This window comes from Acanthopagrus latus, chromosome 3 (assembly GCF_904848185.1).
Source record: "Acanthopagrus latus isolate v.2019 chromosome 3, fAcaLat1.1, whole genome shotgun sequence".
Taxonomy (NCBI): Eukaryota; Metazoa; Chordata; class Actinopteri; order Spariformes; family Sparidae; genus Acanthopagrus; species Acanthopagrus latus.
In genome coordinates this window covers 22,526,682-22,546,189 of record NC_051041.1, presented here as the reverse complement: position 1 = coordinate 22,546,189, position 19,508 = coordinate 22,526,682, and the positions used below count along the sequence as shown (strand labels likewise).

Genomic DNA, 19,508 nt, shown 5'->3' with positions numbered 1-19,508 from the left:
CGTCTGCTCCAGGTCAGCGTGTTTGGATTTGGGGCAGACCAGTATGGAAACTGGCACCACTACTGGGAGGAGAACCATTTGGCTGGAGCGTTCCGACACACAGGAGTCCACGATGGAGATTATGAATATAATGTCACCCTGCTGCTGGCAGACAAGCACAAAATCCAAATGTTTAAAGGCAGATGATACCAAGCCAGTATGTTTGTTGGGATGGCCATCAGATGAACTTCAGTAACCTTTTACTGTATATTTTTAGTTCCTTTCACGCTGGAAGAACATTTTTTCCAATGATTTCCAAAGACCCAAGAACTCTTTCTATTCTTCAACTGAAGCTACTGTTTAAGAAATGTCACTACGATGGACAAAACCAACAGACAAGGCAAACGCAACACTGCCATTTGTTCCAGAAACTCAGTGTCTGGGAGTGAACAAAAGGAGACAGGACAATATGTCTTATCAAAAAGCATGCTATACAAAAAAAAAAAAAAAAAAAAAGCTTTGGTTGTATTGTCTGTGTGTACTCGCTTTTTCTATAAATGGTTAGCATTGTGGCTACCTGGAGCTTTGTGTCTTAAAGGCCGTTGACACGAAATAAGTCCCGTTGACAGCAGCAGTCAGACAAAGTGCCATATTACTCTGCTGATTTATAGACATAGCAAGAGGGATATTGTGTGAAGTTCATCATTGTCATCCGTGCAGGAAGAGCATCTCAGAATTATAACCACTGTCTGCCGCTTTAATTGGTGTGTATGGGAGGTCGCTTGAGTCCAAACTGACGAACAACATACCTAAAAGCGTCTTAGTGAGCGTCACAACAAAACACATAGCTGACTGTACCATAAATTTCACTTCAGAATAAATTATCGCCCAATGGCAGAGAACGTGGTTTATTATTATACATTCCATAAGAGTAGGTATGAGAGAGAGAGAGAAAGAAAGAGAGAGAGAGAGCTGTTTTTCATCATACTGACCAAATTCTTAGAAACTGCTTTCACTACAGAGCTGCTTGTTTCTTGCTTGTCTGATTTGAGCTGTAAAATATAGTTTGATAAGGCCAAGGGACACTTACAATCAAGTCCAAAATCCAGCCCTAACGTTCGTCATTTATAAATTACCCACACAGCCTCAGCCAGAGTTTTAGAGATGCTCAGGTCAGAGCGTCTCCCCCTCTCAGAAAACTATTGACCACACTTTCAATTACAGATATTTGCTGATAATTTGTTCTCAACTTGACTGACAAAATGGTGTTTGAAAAGACCTGTCCGCACTGCCAGAATTTAAATTAGGCTGACAACAAAACACAGCCGCAGCAGCGAGAGTTGTCAAATTGTAACATCTTGAGTCTAAAATTACCCAGAGCAGCCCCCCAAATTCCCACCTTGTACACATTTTTAGCCATGCTGGCAGTGTGGCACGGGGGACGGCAGTGTTGACTGGTCAATCGCTAAACATTCATACGTTCCCTCGCAGGATGAATCTCAGTAACTCTCCTGATCCCATGATGCCCCCTCCAGCATTACCAGCAGGTTGACATCACGGGTGTTGATCGAAATACCTCAAAAATTCGATGGAGTCAACACACTCCATCATCAGCTCAAAAATGTGTAATTAAGCCAATACGTCACCAAACCACTAGTGACTTTCAAAACCAAAATGCAAAACTAATGGCATTCCCATGAGCCTCTGTTGTAGTGTAGTTTTGAGGCTAATTAGCATGCTAACAAGCAAAACTAAATGAACATGGTGAATATAGCTGCTCCACATCAGCATGTTACCATTGTCACTGTGAGCGTGTTAGTATGCCATTATTAGCATTTAGCTCGAGGCTGTGCTGGGCCTACGTGAGCATCACAGCGTTGGATGAACAACAAATAAACTGGATACTGCATCGCCACTCAGCCTTGACTCAAATTTTGCCCAGTGGGCACTCGCACTATTGCAGCAAAAAATTCCTCATTGGCCCATATCTGTTGACAGAACACCTCAAACAGCAACAAGGTTCATTATGACTCTCTCTATTATTAATTTTTGATCCATGGTGGTTTCATATATTTAAAATTGTCCTTGGGACAAGGATATGGATTTAAAAATCTGTGAAGTCATCACAATGTAAAAATCTAACCAGGAATTAAACCTAGAAGCTAGACAACACTTTTTGGCTCATGCACAAGGGCAGCAATTCTAATTGGAATGAATAGTCGCCATCTCTGCATACAGTATCCACTTCTAAATAATACATCCATGGTAAAAGAGCATGGCTGCAGATTCTTAGTCCTTCTTTCAATTATGGAATGTAAACTCCCTCCAGCTCCAGCTGAACATGGAAACTGTGGCTGCAACTATCAGCACATTGTTGAAGCAATGTCACAGACAGAATCAAAACTGTTACAACCTAATATTATGGATTATCTTTATTCACATCCTTTTGACTGCATGGGAGAGTGAGAAGTCAGTGGTGAGATAACAATGCTCGGGGTGGATTTGAAAAGTCTAGTGGGCCCTGAAGGGCTCTACTGGAGAACTGTTTCAAAGAGTCATGCTATAGCGAAGCTGTTGATGAGATTTTCATCACTCTCTGTTATAAAATCTGATTTGACGCTTTTAAATGCTCAAGGTGTTCCTCAAACACCAGCTTCTTTATTAAGTTGTCGACATTCATTATTCATCGCCGGAATCTGATATATGAAACAGCCTATACAGGGGTGCCTTATCATTCAAATGATGTACTGAACATTTTTGATGTACATTGTGACATATTGTTCATTAAGCGTGGGTGTAAAGTGCCTTTAATGGAATTTTATAAGACTTAATTTCACCATCAAATTGTTGTAGTTAAGTGTACCATAATTATTGTTTTTATATAATTGTCAGCAACCTTTACAAGCTTAATTTAACAAATCATAAGCATGATATTATAACCATCTTAAGTACATGTGAGTATTTTTTTGTATATACCACCGGACAAAATGCTGATTACATGTTGAGTTGGTGTGTCAACAGCTTTGACTCTCTGGTATTGATGAAATGCAGCAATGTTGTTTTGTCCATGCTTGAAATTACCTGCTGCACCTGCTAAACTCGTTGTAGATGTGTCGAGACCGAACGCTTTATGCCTTCCTGAAACACACATGTTTCAACCTTCATGTAATCATTTTTCACCAACAGATCTCTCATCCGAAATGTTTGTGTTGTCTCAGATTCGTCCGAACTTGAGCTCGGTGGTGCTTCTGTAATAGGCTATGATTTGCTCCATGTGCCTTGGAACATAATGGGACATTTGCACGCATCGTCAGCATCTTCCCGATCATTTTTCTTCTCCACGTGAGAGCAGACATGAGAAGAGGAGCTACAATATTTGGTTTATTCAAATATGTCAGCCCCCTCGGAGACCACAGTGGCGCACGTCTGTTATGCAGGGGACACTGTCACCTAGTGGACAAGAACATGTATCAGTATTAAAATCCCTTGATTTGTCCTTTACATGACTGATGTGATGACTTAGTGTTAACTAGCTCTTTTCAAACTTCATTCACTGTTTAATGTTCCAAAACAAAGTCTGTCTCTCACCCATATTCATTCTGTATTCTATTCTTTTCCATCCAGCTCTTTAATGTTGAATAGTTATGTAATACCCATTAAAGCAGCACCTTCAGAAAAATCTAATGTTTATATTCTTTGTGAAATTCTCTTGGTCTGAAGAAGTCTCAGGTCACTGATACCCCAGGGAGAGATGTATAAAGGAATCTTGCATCTTTTAGTGAACTTCCACAAAGTGTTGAAACAAAAGTGGAGCCTTTCTTGCTGAAATGTCTGTAAAGGACAAAGGGGTTCAATTTAATAATACATTTCCCCAAGTTTATGCAGAATGTGTGTGGGTAAACTGTAATGTAGATAGTTGGCTTGTATGCATACTGGTATAGGTTCTGGAGACGAGGAGGAAATAAATCATTTTACAACAGTTTTACATACAGCTTCCACTGACATTAGCATGCTAACCAGCTAGCCCCAGCTTGTCCTGGTCCAAAGCTCCTGAGCTAGAGGTGCAAACACCAACACTTCCTGCACAGCTAACTGAGCTATAGCTCTACTGATATGCTTCCACTTATTTGTTTTGAACTCAACAAGTGGTCAATTCTTATGTATTGCACCTTCTACTACATAGTTTAAGAGTAGTTTAAATCATTTAATTAGACAAAGTAAAATATGGATAATTATACATAAACAATGTCTTTGATTTGAGGAGAAATCAGTGTTTTCTAGCCAGTCGGATGATTTTTTCCCAGAAGATATCAAGACTACATGCCCTGTGGCAACAACTTTGAAAGTATCTCTCTGGTTTCTGCTGTTGTGAAGATTGTGTTTTGCCTCGTAGATATTCATCTCATGTCTACCAATTTACAACAGTTTTCTTTTAAAGGATGAAATGAGAAACATGGCCATTAGTCAGCTATAATTGGTGAGGGGGCGAGTGTTCATTTGAGTGGCCCTCTCTATGAGGTAAGTCTGTTCCACCACCACACGCTACAACTAATAGACTAGAATAAAAAAATTTAAAAAATATGTGAATGCCGGCAGGTTAGTGAGGTTATTTTTGCTCCTTTCTATTACACAAATAAAAAAAAACTGTTGATTCTTTTATCTCAGTAATGAATTGTAAACTGTGCACCAACAGGCTTTTTGTTTTTTTTTACATCAGATGCCTAAATTGGATTAAAAGGGAAAATAAGAGAAGCTACAGTTGTTATCCTGGAGGAATTGGCCACGTGTGAGCTGCTACACATGTATGCTCTTTGCTTTTTTTTTGTTTATTATTAAGCAGCTCGGTTTCTCACAGCTTGTTCTCACGGTACAGCTGTGTTGTGGCTGCTGTGGGAGAAACTAGTTCATTTTCACAAATTAGCATAACCAACGTGCCGGATCAGCAACCACTTTATACTGTTTTCATCCGTTGTTTTAATATCGTGTCCATTGTTAACAGCACAAACCTCATTCAAACATCCGAACTGATCGTTAACGACATCACTGTAGAATCTGAATGCATTAAAGGCTGTGGAGCCACTCACTCACATTGTATTTAGTACATGACAAATTAGAATTTCGAAATGCCCACTTTGGCTGATTCGACTGATTTTCTGTGTATAAACCCCTAATAATGATGCGAAAAGGTGATGAGATAAAGAATGCATCGGACTGTATGGAGTCTGCTTTGTCACAACTTCATTTATTTCTCAGCCAATGTATAAGGACACATTCATATCAAAATAGTCAGTACTGCACGCTGATCAGCAGCTTTTGAGCACATTATGATGACATTAATGATTCTTTAATTTACATTGATTGAGTTACGTGATTTTGTAAAGCCTGTGGAGATCAGGTCACTCCAACTGTATGCATCCATTTATCTTAAGGTACTCAGTGTGGAAAACTAATTACCATAATCACACAAACTCTGCTTATAATTAAAACATTTATAGTTTATGAGATATAAAATAGATCTGAACTTGCTTGCACCCCTTTACATCCCATTTCACACATACAGAATAAAAGCCATTTGAATCATTTAAAGTTGTGCGATGCATTACAGCCTATATGTATCTCAGAATTCGTTTTATATCAAGCACAACTCCAGAAGATATAACACCCAGTTTGGGAAACATCTGTGTATAAGCTGTAAAGAACTGTACAATATAGTACTTGGAAGTCAGCTGGACTTGCAGACATTGCGTGTACTCCTCATACAGCATATACAAAGGGTCATTCAAACTTAAAGCTCACAGCTGCATACCAGTCAACCATATTTGTTCATGCATGCAGTCCATGTTGCTACCATGGTACGGACATGATAAATAAGTGATTATACACAATGTAGTTTAAAATATTCAGAGTGGCCTTCTGGTCAGTGATGACTTTTATGTGAGTCAGACAAGGCATCTAAGTGCCTCATTCTCTTCTGCCTAAAACTTTATACATTATACACCACTGACTACCTTCAGGTTTCTTCAGCCTAATAATCATATAGACAAGAAGTATTATTCAGCACGGTTCAATTCTTCAATTCTTATAAGTTATAAAATAGTATTTGCCTTTTTCATTTACATTACAATTTATGTTCAAACAGCAGTGGTGGTGGAAGTACATAAATCTTGTAACTACAGTTTAAAAGTAATCCATTCAATAAAAAGTCCTGCATGAAGAATTTTAATTACCAGAAAAAAAGCCAAAGATATTATTAACAATAGAATAAAAGACTGCACATTATTATATACATTACTGCATTATAATTATTGATGCATTGACATGTAAACAGTATTATGAGGGCGTAACAAAGCAATAAGAAACTGTAACTAAACTAATAATATTTCTCTCCATCCATTGCAGTAGAAGACCAGTTATTGAGTAAATAGTAAATACAAACTAAATAAGGGATATCTAATATATTTATCTACAAGATGGTATTTGCTATATATACAGTATAATAAAACAATCTAATTGCATTGAATTGAATATTATATCATAGTATATAATTTCATATTATATTATATTATATTATATTATATTATATTATATTATATTATATTATATTATATTATATTATATTATATTATGAATAAATAATAAAGAAACTAAAGAAATAAGGGACATCTACTGTATCATCTACGTTTCAATATTCACTATTTAAACAATAAAATAATATAATGGCGTTTAATTGAATATACTATTATACAATTGTATTATGTCATATTATATGAATTATATTATGTTATATTATATTATAGAATATTAAATTACGTCATATTGTATTGTATTAACATGATATTATGTTTTTGAATGAAGGTAGTATAACACAACTTCTTGTCCCTGTGATGACGTATGTTCCCCTTTGAACACGTGGTGCCGATGACGCCTCCCGCCGTTCAACAAGCAGCACAACAAGGAAGTGTTCAGAGTCCAGTTCAACCCGTTTGGACGAATCGACTTTCCGACCAAATGTCTACCTTATAGTACAGGTAGGTAATGCTCCATAAACGTGTCGATACCCGGTGCCAACTAAATTCTCATTCCGTTGGCAGAACAGGACACAGTTGCGATAAACCTGCAGCTTCAGTGTTAAAACATGGCAACTGTGGCTAATGGTTTCACTTTCCAGTCTGGGGAAATATATATTGGCATGCACACAAACTACGGGTCCACCGCGCAGTTAAAAAAATAATAGCAACAGTGCGACAGTAACTCTATTTGTGAGCTGCTTAGGAAAACGCTTCTTGTAACAAATACACCACCGTTAAAATTAGCTCCAAAAGTACAGTAGCTGGGGGGGAATGAAAAGAGGCCGAGCTTCCTGTTATCCAGCTCTGAACCTGACATTGTTAGGTAGGCCATGATCTCTGTCACACTGTCTACACGTAAATGTGAAGAAGTCTTTAAAGTGGCTTCAAAACAGGGAATGATGATGTTTTGCTATTAAGTCCTAAAGTTTAAATGAGCAGAATTGTGATTACTACTTTAAAATGTGGTTGAGTCATAAACGCACGTTCTACCAAGACTTGTTCTTTCTGATGTTATAACAAAAGGTGTGATCTTTCCCTGTTTTTTAGTGACTGACCATGTTATACTGTATACATTTAAATGACATGTTGAAACTAGGGATGTAACTCTATGAAAATTTCACACCATGGTAATAGTGACCAAAATTATCACGGTTATTGGTATACTGCGGTATTTTTAAAATGTCTTCCAAAAAACACTAATAAATTTAACCAAGATTTATATTTAACTAGATTTATTATATAATAAAATAGTCCAAATCCAAAACCTTAACAAAACACTGCAAAATCAACATTAAATAAGTTTAAAAGAATGTATCAAAAATGTGCAAAATAGGTAATTGGCTTTTTGTGATGAGGCAGCCTGTGTTTGAAACATGTCCTGTAATGTCTGTGTTTCAGAGGTAGAATGAGATGTACTGGCAGCAGCACTCGATTGGCCAGCAGACCCTCTCTGTGAAAAAAATGAATAGAAAATGCCATTGTTACTTAATAGTAAGGGTGCAACCAACAGATCACAAAACTCACAATTTAGATCATATCACTTTTGTTAGAAACAGGTTGGATACCTTTTTCAAAACAAAAAGGATTATTGTTAAATGAATTATGAGTACTCTGTTTTGGCTCTATCTAGACACTTGTTATATTCACCATTTTATATTATTGTCTATATATGTAGCATATTCTACAAATAATCCACAAGTGTTATATATTTTTGATATTACTGGCTGGATATATATTGGTTGTCTGTCTCTCTGTCTGCCTGCTCGCCTGTTGTCAATGGACTCGGTCAGTCTGATTGGTCAGATGGCTGCTGAGCCACAGGTAGACACTGCTCCAGTGAACGAAGCTGAGATGAAAGTCAGTCATCTCAGTCAGTTTGCATTCACAAACTCAGTCCACCCAGTACGTGTTTGTCTCAGATCCTCCTCACTGCAGCTCTGCATCAATATTTGGGGAATTGTTAGGTCAACTTTAAAAAGTGAAATCTACAGTTAATAAGCGCTTCAGATAACATGCCAAATCACGGCTCAACTTCGTTCAGTTACACCACTATCTGGTCAGTTTATTAGTGACATCAACAAATTAGACATGCACATATATCATGCACACCAGCTTAAGGTTAATTTACCTTGCATTTGCTGAACAGTTGAGGGTGATGGTCATAAAATAAAATTAAGTAAACTGAATGTGTTGCCGCCCCTCGCAACAACTTTCTTCTATAACTATCACATCCTTCCTCCGACATGTCTTCTTCACTACTCAACAAATGCACGTTGCACGCTGCGCATGCGCCGCGAGCTTTCCACACCGTGGTTATCGACTGTGGCGGTTACCATGATAATTACGACTTAAAAGGTAACCTTCACCGTTGGGAATTTTACCATGGTTTACCGTGACACTGGTAACCGTTACATCCCTAGTTGAAATGTATGTAAAGCAATTTTCTGTTAATGGCTCATGGATAACACAGTGTCCTTGTGTAATTTATCAATTTCCTACAGAGCTGGAAAGCTGTAATCAAATGATTTGAACCACTTCATCTGGCACGGTATAACCTGTATGTGCTTTACAGGATGTCTGTTGAAAACGCGGCGGACAGGACGGTGGAGGTGCTGGCTCTGCCTCCAGGAGTCGATGAGGAGCTGCTCTTTCTGTACTTTGAGAATAAGCGGCGCTCTGGGGGAGGTCCACTTGTCTCTGTGGAGAAGAAGGGTGATACTGCCATTCTCGTGTTTGAAGAGGAAGTGGGTAAGTGGCAACATAGAGGTTATTTGTCTGATGTATTTTGCAAGTCTGGGCACATATTCGTACACTTGATTTGCTAGCCTTAAATTAAGCTGCTTCTAAAATCTTTAATATGCAACATCTAAATTACCTTAAAATAGGGTTCTTCTGATATCAATAGCCATATTGGAAAAACCTCTAATACTGCATAAAAAGGTGGATCGTATCAGTGAACACTTGAGTCTATACACTGATCTAATACCTTGTAGCTGTTTTCCCCGAAGAAGGATCCTAGTGCTTCCCAGCAGCATCTTCATCTGTACGCAAGTTAACTGAGTTTTTGTAGCACATAGCGAGTAGCCAATAAACATTAAGTTCATGTTAGCAGACTTGTGTTTGTTTGTATTTTTGTTCTAGATAATAAAAGTAAGTTCTTTTTATTTGTTCATGTGTACAAAGGGCTTTTGAAGCCAGGCCATAAAACTGTGATAACAATCATATCCCATCCATACAGGATTAGTAATACACGTTGGTTAAAAAATAATTATGATGATGATGATGGCTTTAAAGTTAAGTTTATCAGTTAAATAAGTGAGCTTACTGTACATACAAATATACATATGTCTGTATAAGTGGTAGGCCACGTAAAGTGACGGAGAGGGGTCAGCGGATGCTGAAGCGCATAGTGCAAAGAGGTCGCCGACTTTCTGCACAGTCAATTGCTAGAGAGCTACAAACTTCATGTGACCTTCAGATTAGCCCAAGTACAGTACGCAGAGAGCTTCATGGAATGGGTTTCCATGGCCGAGCAGCTGCAGCCAAGCCACACATCACCAAGTGCAATGCAAGGCGTCGGATGCAATGGTGTAAAGCACGCCGTCACTGGCCTCTAGAGCAGTGGAGACGCGTTCTCTGGAGTGATGAATCACGCTTTTCCATCTGGCAATCTGATGGACGAGTCTGGGTTTGGAGGTTGCCAGGAGAACGGTACATTTCAGATTGCATTGTGCCAACTGTGAAATTTGGTGGAGGAGGAATTATGGTATGGGGTTGTTTTTCAGGAGCTGGGCTTGGCCCCTTAGTTCCAGTGAAAGGAACATTGAATGCTTCAGGATACCAAAACATTTTGGACAATTCCATGCTCCCAACCTTGTGGGAACAGTTTGGAGCGGGCCCCTTCCTCTTCGAACATGACTGTGCACCAGTGCACAAAGCAAGGTCCATAAAGACGTGGATGACAGAGTCTGGTGTGGATGAACTTGACTGGCCTGCACAGAGTCCTGACCTGAACCCGATAGAACACCTTTGGGATGAATTAGAGCGGAGACTGAGAGCCAGGCCTTCTCGACCAACATCAGTGTGTGACCTCACCAATGCGCTTTTGGAAGAATGGTCAAAAATTCCTATAAACACTCTCCTCAACCTTGTGGACAGTCTTCCCAGAAGAGTTGAAGCTGTAATAGCTGCAAAAGGTGGACCGACATCATATTGAATTCTATGAGTTAGGAATGGGATGGCACTTCAGTTCATAGAATGAGTAAAGGCAGGTGAGCGAATACTTTTGGTAATATAGTGTATATATATATATATATATATATGAATATTTCTATGTACAGTAAGCTCCCTTTTTTAACTTATCAGTTTAAAAGCTTTTAAACATTGATCCTTCTTACCTTTTTAGAAGCACCAAAGTAGAGATTAAACATTTAACTTACAAAAGATAAACACTGAAAGAAAGCTTTATTGTACTCAAACTAAATTTGTACTTAAAAACATTCAATGGAAACAGCATAATGATTTATTATTGACATACAGTATGCTAACTTTGCCTTTACTTCTGCTCCGATGATTTTGACAGCTGCCACCCAAGTGCTGTCTAAAGGGCACCATGTTCTGCATAATGTAGAGCTGAGTGTGAGAAAGCCTGCCTCTAAGGACCCATGTAGACTGCTGCTGAAGGGGATCGACCCCACCACCATGACTGACATGATAGAGCTCTATGTGGAGAACATGCTCAGCCTGAACCTGAATGACTACACTCTGCATCCCTCACCGGGAAGAGATCTCATCCTCATTCAACTCAGCCAACCCCTCTCAAAAGGTACATTAAAGGCACATATTTTCTTTTTTTCTTAAAAACACTAATGTTTTTATTTCCAAATGTTCAACATCATCATTTTCCTTCATGGCATTGTTTAAGATATATTTTTTTTCTTCAGTAGATTTCCAAAAACTAAGTGCAAAAGTCTCCAAGAGGAAACTTGCTGGGGCCAATGTGACTCTGGAACAGATTGAGCAAACTGACTCCATCCTTGTGAAGAACCTGCACCCCGGCACCACTCCAGATACGCTCACATTGTATTTTGAGACCAAGGTTGGTGGGAAGCCAGAGGTAAAGGAGGTCACAATGCTTTCAGAGGGTACAGCCAAGGTGTCCTTTGTCAATTATGACTGTAAGTTTTGTATTATGCAACCTTTAAAACAGTTTTTTCCATGGTAGTTTTTTTTTATGTAACAAAATGTCTGTATTTCTTTTACCAGCTATTAGCTCTGTCCTTAAACACCCGCACAAACTGGAAGGTGCCGATCTTGTGGTGATGCCATACTTTGATTTTCTACAACCTATACAAAGTTTAACACCACAAGACTCTGAAGTTGGAAGCCAAGATATGGCTGAGAGCAGCTCTGAGGATTTGATTGATATGGAGACTAATCCTGCCACGTTGGACAGTGCAAACAGCCAGTCCTCTGCACAGACTGCCCCAGAGCCCCTCACCAACCCTGAGCCACAAGAGGACGTAGCAGAGGAAGTCATGGACGATCAACAGCAGGAAGAAGATAAACTGTCAAGCCATATTGCTATCACTGAGCCAGTAAAGCTTGCTCTGTTTCAGCTCGGCACCTTTCAGCAGGACATGACTGAAAAGGCTCACCCAAATGTCACCATCCAAATCAGAGACAATGGTGTGTACGTTGAAGGTTCTGACAGACAGACATTTGAGCAGATAAAACACTCCATCTCAGACTATTTTGACAAAATGGTTGAGGCTCATTTCACCCTCGAGAAAGAAAGTGCTCAGTTCCTTGCTAGAAAAGATGTAAAAGAGCGACTTCTGCAAACCGTGAATCAAACAGAGTCACCTACTATGTACACTGTATCAGACTGTGACATTGTGGTAACCTCCCTATCCCAGAACTCGGCTAACCAGGCTTGTAGGTTTTTGAAATCCCAGGTGGCTCACTTCAGCATGCCGGTGGACCCGCAGTATGAAGGGATTTTTTATTGCAGAGAATGGTCTCAGTTCCTGAAGGCTCTGGGTTTCTCTTCTGTAAAGGTGTCAGAACGAGGGGGGAATATTGATGTGTTGACTCTGAAAGGGATGGAGAGTGAGAAGCGCACTGCAATCCTGGAGTTTCTTAGCACACCTATTGAAAGGGAGACAGTCCTCTCTATGGAGCCAGGCATGCTGAAATACATCCAGATCCATTGTCATCAGCTACTGGCTGACATGGACCAAGTGTCTATCTTTCCACTGGAAGCAGAGCATGTTTGCGGGTTAAAGGTACGTATTGCATCAGTATCACATGTAGAAGCAGAGATTATTAACTGCGGGCCAAATTTCAACCTTCTGTTCCAAGTCATTTCAGGTGCCATTTTAACATTGCCCAATAGATTGTTGTATTGTTTTGTTATCTTGTTTTTAATGTACCTGATAGATCCATGGCCAGGCGGTTGCTTGTCAAATGGCTGAGGAGGTGTTGCAAGGTGTCATCGCTTCTATCTACACCAGAACCATCACAGTGAACGCCCCAGGAGTGACCCGGTTTTTACATGATAAGGACTGCAAGAGCATCCTAAAAGAGATGGAGACAAAGTTTCAGGTCTATATCAACCCAAAGCATGTGCCCTGGGAGCCGCTGCCACACCAGGTAATGGTGGAACAAAGCAAGAGTTTTCTTTCTTTTATTTGTATCTTTCAGTGTATTTGGAGCTAGATATGCAATTTCATCCCTCTGCGCATCCTCCCAGTTGGCCATTTATATTGGTTGTCATTCATCTTGATGAGGTGTCTAACTTGAAGCCTTATCCAGCGTAGCCTGAGGCTGAGTTTACCAGCACACGCAAGAAAGAAGTGAAACACTGGTGTTTATTGTGTTTCCCAGCAAGTCTTGCCTGCCAGATGTTTTAACATCACTGTGCTTCGTTGTCTTACTGCTGCTTTGTTGTCATCCCTAGCTCAACACGTATGAAATTTAATTTATACTCACAAACTACCTATTTACCACTCACAAAACAATTGTAGAGGCAGGATAGTAATTTGTTACATATTGTGTTCTATTAAAAACAACACACTTCTTCATTTCTTTCTACATTTAACTACTTTTAACTACATTATTGCTTGCCATCGTCCAAAGTATACCCATTTTAAAGATAAATGTATGCAATGTCTGACCCTCCACTCACTGATTTCAGTTCATGCTTGTATGAGAAATCAATGTTAACTGTTGAAACTCAATGAAGACCAGACAATTAAAATGCCACTTTCATAAAAGTTAAGTTAAAAGGTCCTGAGCCATTTAGCAAGTTATTGTGTCAATCACTCCATTTCTTTTACTTGGAATAGTTCTACATTGCAGGAGATATTGTCATGGACAGATTTGAGTGGTATTGATCTCATCTGTCTCTCTGCAAGAAAACAAATGAGCACTTCTTAAAATGTCAGTATTTTCTCTTAATGGAATCACGTGTTCATAAATCCTAATCCCTTTACGGTCCTTTGCTGGCTATGAGTTATTGCACTTCAGGTGCCCTAACTGATAAAAACACGTTGTCACACTATGTTGAATCACAACCTAACTGAGGATTCCTAATGCATAAACAGCATTCTACAGTATTAATGAATTATCACTATTAACAGCATTTTCAAAAAAGCCAGGGAAGTGGACACACTAGGTATAAAAACAAACAAAATAAACAAGGCAACCTCTGTTTCAGCACATTGGCGCCAATGAATAGCACAAAAACTAAATCAACCCATTTATTTGTTGAGGTGCAGAAAATTCCTCTTTTATGGTAAGGTATGGAAATGAATTGTTAAATTTATACAAATTTTCAGACATAGGAGAGGTAATAGACAGTTAATCATCAATACATTATTATAGCATCATGTCAGAACCAATTAAATAACATGGAAATGTGAAGTAAATCAGGCCACCCTGCAGCAGAAACATTTTGTGTTCACCGAAACATACTCTTTATCGTTTCAGGACATTTTCGAGGCTGCATGGATGATGATGTCACACAAAAACTTCCAGAGAGTGGTTTTGGATGGTTCTGCACAGGAGTTAAATTCAGATTCAATGCAAACTGATCAGAATGGAGCTTCAGGCGGAGGTAATCATTCGTTTCAATAATAACTGAAAACATTTCTCATATATCCCTGATTACAAAAAAAGTTGGGCAGCTGTGTTAAACATGAATACACCAGAATGGGAAGATTTTGCTATTGATTTTTGAAGATGGGACAGGGATTTGGAAAGTTTAAGGGATGCTCACAACGCACCTGCTTGGAACATTCCACAGGCAAACTGCTTCATTGTTAAAAGGGGATAGTATCATGATTGAGTGTGAAAGGGGTAACCCAGAAAATGCCCAGCTGTTCACAAGCAAGTATGGGACGAGGTTCACCTGATTGCATAAAAGATATTACTACATGGGCTCAGAAACAATTTATAAAATCATTGTTCGTGAACACAGTTTATTTGCAAGTAATTTAACTGTTTTACACAGTGTCCCAACTGTTTCAGGATTGGGGTTGTATTTCTGTGCAGTTTCAAGCCATCTGTCTTGTCTCTTTTCCAGGCCTTTTAGAGGAGGCAAAGAGAATCATCTCAGCCGTTGATGAGGAGGGTGTGTCTGCCCCAGACCAATTTGATGACATGGATAACCTGGACCTGTACACAGCAGAGGAACCGGCCAGCCAGACAGACCAGGGCTCTGATGGATTAACTGTCGGGGCTTCAGAGCCCTTAAATTTTGTGGAAACTACGAGCGGGTTAATGGTGTTGAAGGATGGATTTCTGCTCCTGCCTCCCGGTCCCAGACCTCCCCCTTCCAAGATTTCTTGTAGAGAACTTGAAGAAGACGCCCAACTTTCTCTGGCCATCCAGTACTCTATGGAATCAGGCCCTTGGTCCCTTGAGGATGAGGAGGAACAGCTGCAAAAAGCCTTGGAGCTGTCCAAGAAAATGATCCAATGTGAAGAAGCTTCTAGTAGTGCTGATGAGGGCACCAGCACAGATCAGCTGAAAAGGGGCATTGGTATGTCTTTACAGGACACCATCAAGGCAGCCAACACCCTACAGCTGCATGTGTTTGCAGGTTATAGTTGTGACCTGATTCGGGTGGACATAGCCTTCGGGAAGAAGGTCAGCCAGAGGCAGGTGGAAGAGAAACTGGAGCACAGGTCTTTGAAGAACATTACAGAGTACCACAGGAATTGTCTGGAGTTGATCAAGAGGAAGCATGGAGTCGAGATTCAAGTTCAGGGCACCATAATCACCGTTTCTGGCTTCAAGGACTTTGTGACGGAAGCACTGTGTGATGTAAAGCTCCTGCTGGAGAAAATGTCCAGTGGTGTATCTGACAAGGAAATCCTTAGAGCTGTCCAGTGGGTGTATCATGACCCCGTCACTTCAGATACGACCCCATATTCACCTGATGCTACAGTATTTATCGAGAATGTTTGGAGGTTGAAGCTGAAAAAGATCGATATCTTGCTAGACAATCAGCCTCACACCATAAACTTTGAGAAGATGCAAGAACACAACATAGCTTCAGGGAAATCTGTGAAAATCACCAGGAAGTTGGTTAATTTAGAGGATTTGGTTGAGGGTGTACCAGGTAAAGTGGACTTCATACTGTTCTTATACATTGTTTTCTGTAGAATTAACTACTTATAAAGTTCAAAATCAACTAAATGTAGTGAACGATTGTCAGACAAGTCAAGATTATAATTGAACGCACAATTTAGGTTGGCTAGCTAATGCAGACACAAAGTTTCTATCTTAATAACATTAACTTTGTTCTCAAATGCACATCTCTTGCCTTTGTTAGACACCAAAACAGAAAAGCTGTTGGACTTCATTGTCTTGAGTTGTGGCATTTAATATTTTCTCTCTAATTGAATTTCAAACAGTACTTAAAGCTCCAGTTTCCATTAGCCAGCTATATTTGTTAGGCCTGGATTATACTCTGAATGCGTACATAGACAACTGCAGACATCTGACCCAGTCTTTGGAATACGATGTTGGCGAATGCTAGTACATTCTTGCAAAATCACAGATAGGCCAAAACTTTACGTTTTATTTATATCGCTAATTTATAATTTAATTAATCTCTTGCCACAACAGTGTGGGCCCCATAACCACTCGGTTAGCATTAGATAAATGTCATCGTTTTTTCAAGTAACATTCTTCGGTTGCCACAAACATGGCTGGAAATTGTCATGCTGTCTCCTTACAAAAAAAAATGTGGTGTCACGCTTAAAATTAAAAAAAAAAAATACACAGACTCGAACTGCTGTCACTAGCTTGGCAGCCGTGTCACCTTTTACTCCACCACTGTCCTCTCCACCTTCTGATATGACAATTACACCATAAACATTAAATGTGAATGGGATATGACACATTTTGTTTTTACAAATGTATAATACTTAGCAAATGACAGAAGTTAGGACGTATCTGTGGTTTGCAGAAACTGCTTTACCATAAATGTTAAATGGAATATAGTGCTATTCTGTTCTACTGATAGCTCAAAGTGCTTTACAACACAGGTACATGATTTAATGTACAGACACCCTCTGATGATGAAATGTTCAGATTTACAGACCGAGAATATAATTCCTAAAATTATACTCCCATTTTACTAATTTCGATAACAGTTATTATTGTCAACAGTTATGTCGTTGATCCATCTGATTGTCTGTTACTGAACGGAAATGAATCCTTTGTTTACAGAGGAGGAATTCTCTCTGCTGTCAAACCTGCCCGAGGCATCCAAAGTGGACGAGGAATCTGATGAATTTCAGAACGTGGTGAAGAGCTTCTATGAGACCATACAGGAATACCACAGCAAAATCAGAATCATACAGGTGAAATATAATGAGCTATATATTTTGAACAAATTATTTGGTGTGTCTGAATTAACACTGTTTTCCCCAGGTGGAGAAGCTGATGAATCGACTGCTGTACAATCAGTACAAGTTGAAGAAGGCGAGCGTACTGCAGCGTGCCACGTATCCGCTAATCGAACAGACCCTCTACCATGGCACAAGCGAGTCGAGTGTGAAGGAGATCTGCATTCATGGATTCAACAGAAGCTTCTGTGGAAAGAATGGTGTGTTTTTTTAATACCAATGTTCTCTTGCCTGACTCAGTTTGTGTTATCTTGGGGTATTCATTTCTGACATCTTGTTTTCTCCACACAGCCACCGTCTATGGTCAGGGGGTGTATTTTGCTGTGAACTCTGCGCTGTCTGTCCAGGATCAGTATTCACCCCCAAACGCAGACGGATACAAGTTTATTTTTGTGTCAAAGGTTCTAACAGGAGACTACACAAAAGGCTGCCATTCGATGAAGACAGCCCCGCTGAAAGAGACTGGTGACATTCCCCTCAGATACGACAGCGTGACAGATGACATCACTAAGCCGACAATGTTTGTCATCTTCAATGACACACAGGCCTTTCCTGAATATCTCATTACATGTCAGAGAATCCACCGCTGAGAGAAAAGGGATTATTGGTCAGATGATAATCATCATAGGTTTTGCCTTGATTAAAAGTGTATATGATTTATAAAGGGCTGATGTGTAGTAGTTCCCAGTTGATATTTTCACTTTCCCGATCATCATAAACCTTGATCAAGAGAGACTCAAACAGCTGAACCCAATAAGGCTCATCGTGCCACACCTTTAAATAGGTGTGATTCAGCAGTTATTACATTGCAGGTATTTGATCTCTATAAAGAGATATATTCATATGAATACAAATTTTGAAAGCAAGGGACAAGAATTTTCAATCAGAAGTGTTCTGGTTTCTGTTTGTGATCTGAGAAGTGACAAGTAACATGTGAGCCACTTTGGTTGGTGGCTTTTTATTGGCTTTTTGAAACATTCATGTGCATCCATACGCAGATATTTGTTATAAAGATGAGCTAAATCAGTATCAGGCGATAGCTGATAAATTCATAATTTGCTATTTAGACTGTAAACACAGCACACTGAGGAGGGACTGTTGGCCCACACATCTGTTATCTGGATATCTGCTAGCCTCGGATATGTTGCATATATTACTTGATATCCCTCAACTGATGTTATTGTATTGATATAAATGTAACTGTTTTGATGTGTAATTCTTTAGCTTGCCAACAATGCTAACTACTCTGATGTCAAACTATAGTAACCAGAAACTATACACATAGACATAGATTTTGAAATGAAAATATGGCCTATAGTGTATATATTTATTTGCTTTTGGGTTCAGCTTTTTGAATTTCCCTGACCTAGTCTACTGATCTACCCTGAAGAAAATATTATTGAAAAGGTGATCACCATGTTTACAGAAAGAAGCAAAAATTAGGCCTAGATTGAAAATAAGCATAATTATCCTTTATCCTAATACTAATTATATATTTTTTTATTTATCTGTAATCTATTGTGAATTTTACGCCTTGTGAATCAATCAAATCTAGTGCGCACTTTAAAGAATGTATTATTTTAATAAAACGAAATAATCTGCAAGTTCACCTATGTGTATCGTGTACAGCACATGATGGGTCTTGATAGTCACCTTCCAGTTGCCCTAACTCGGTGCGATAACACGAGGTGTAGTATGTGTGGACATCATGATTGACCGACAGTGCCTGTTTTTTTTTTGTTTGTTTGTTTTTTTGTCATTAATTAAGCAATAGCTTGCAGATCTTTGGATTTCCTTATGTCTGTGATTTGTGCCCAGAAATGTGTTTACCAAAGATATGTTTTTTTCTTTTGTGTTTTTTTTAAATTAGAAAACATTTAAGAATGTGCATTCTAAATAAAGATCATCATCATTTTTTTTTTTTAGAAAAATAAAGCTTCTTAAAATGAGGAACCATTAGGAGTTTATTGGGGATGTGTTTTGGGGGCTCAGCCATTGATGAAATACATTTTGAAGGCTCGTAGCCTGTTGTGCTCTT

General features: G+C 39.1%; 2 protein-coding genes across 3 annotated transcripts in view; both read left to right on the top strand.

The window, feature by feature from the left end:
- The window catches only part of LOC119017466 (CMP-N-acetylneuraminate-beta-galactosamide-alpha-2,3-sialyltransferase 1-like), a 73,183-nt gene extending 69,286 nt beyond the window's left edge, over window positions 1-3,897 (top strand). Inside the window, exon 7 of the mRNA XM_037094203.1 lies at window positions 13-3,897. Coding sequence (XP_036950098.1) covers window positions 13-186 — 174 coding nt within the window. The 3' untranslated portion in view covers window positions 187-3,897. The remainder of the gene's footprint in view (window positions 1-12) is intronic.
- Window positions 3,898-6,893: 2,996 nt separating this feature from the next.
- Window positions 6,894-19,419, top strand: parp10 (poly(ADP-ribose) polymerase family member 10). 2 transcript variants are annotated; one of them, XM_037093520.1, is made up of 11 exons: window positions 6,894-7,007; window positions 9,121-9,296; window positions 11,131-11,373; window positions 11,495-11,725; window positions 11,814-12,835; window positions 12,990-13,202; window positions 14,541-14,667; window positions 15,136-16,176; window positions 17,292-17,425; window positions 17,496-17,670; window positions 17,762-19,419. In XM_037093520.1, the coding sequence occupies exons 2-11, from the start codon at window positions 9,122-9,124 to the stop codon at window positions 18,058-18,060; spliced, it is 3,660 nt and encodes a 1,219-aa protein (XP_036949415.1). In that variant the 5' UTR covers window positions 6,894-7,007; window position 9,121; the 3' UTR covers window positions 18,061-19,419. The 2 variants fall into 2 exon arrangements, with proteins under 2 accessions (XP_036949415.1, XP_036949414.1); XM_037093519.1 differs by having other exon boundaries at window positions 11,492-11,725.
- The last annotated feature ends 89 nt before the right edge of the window (window positions 19,420-19,508 follow it).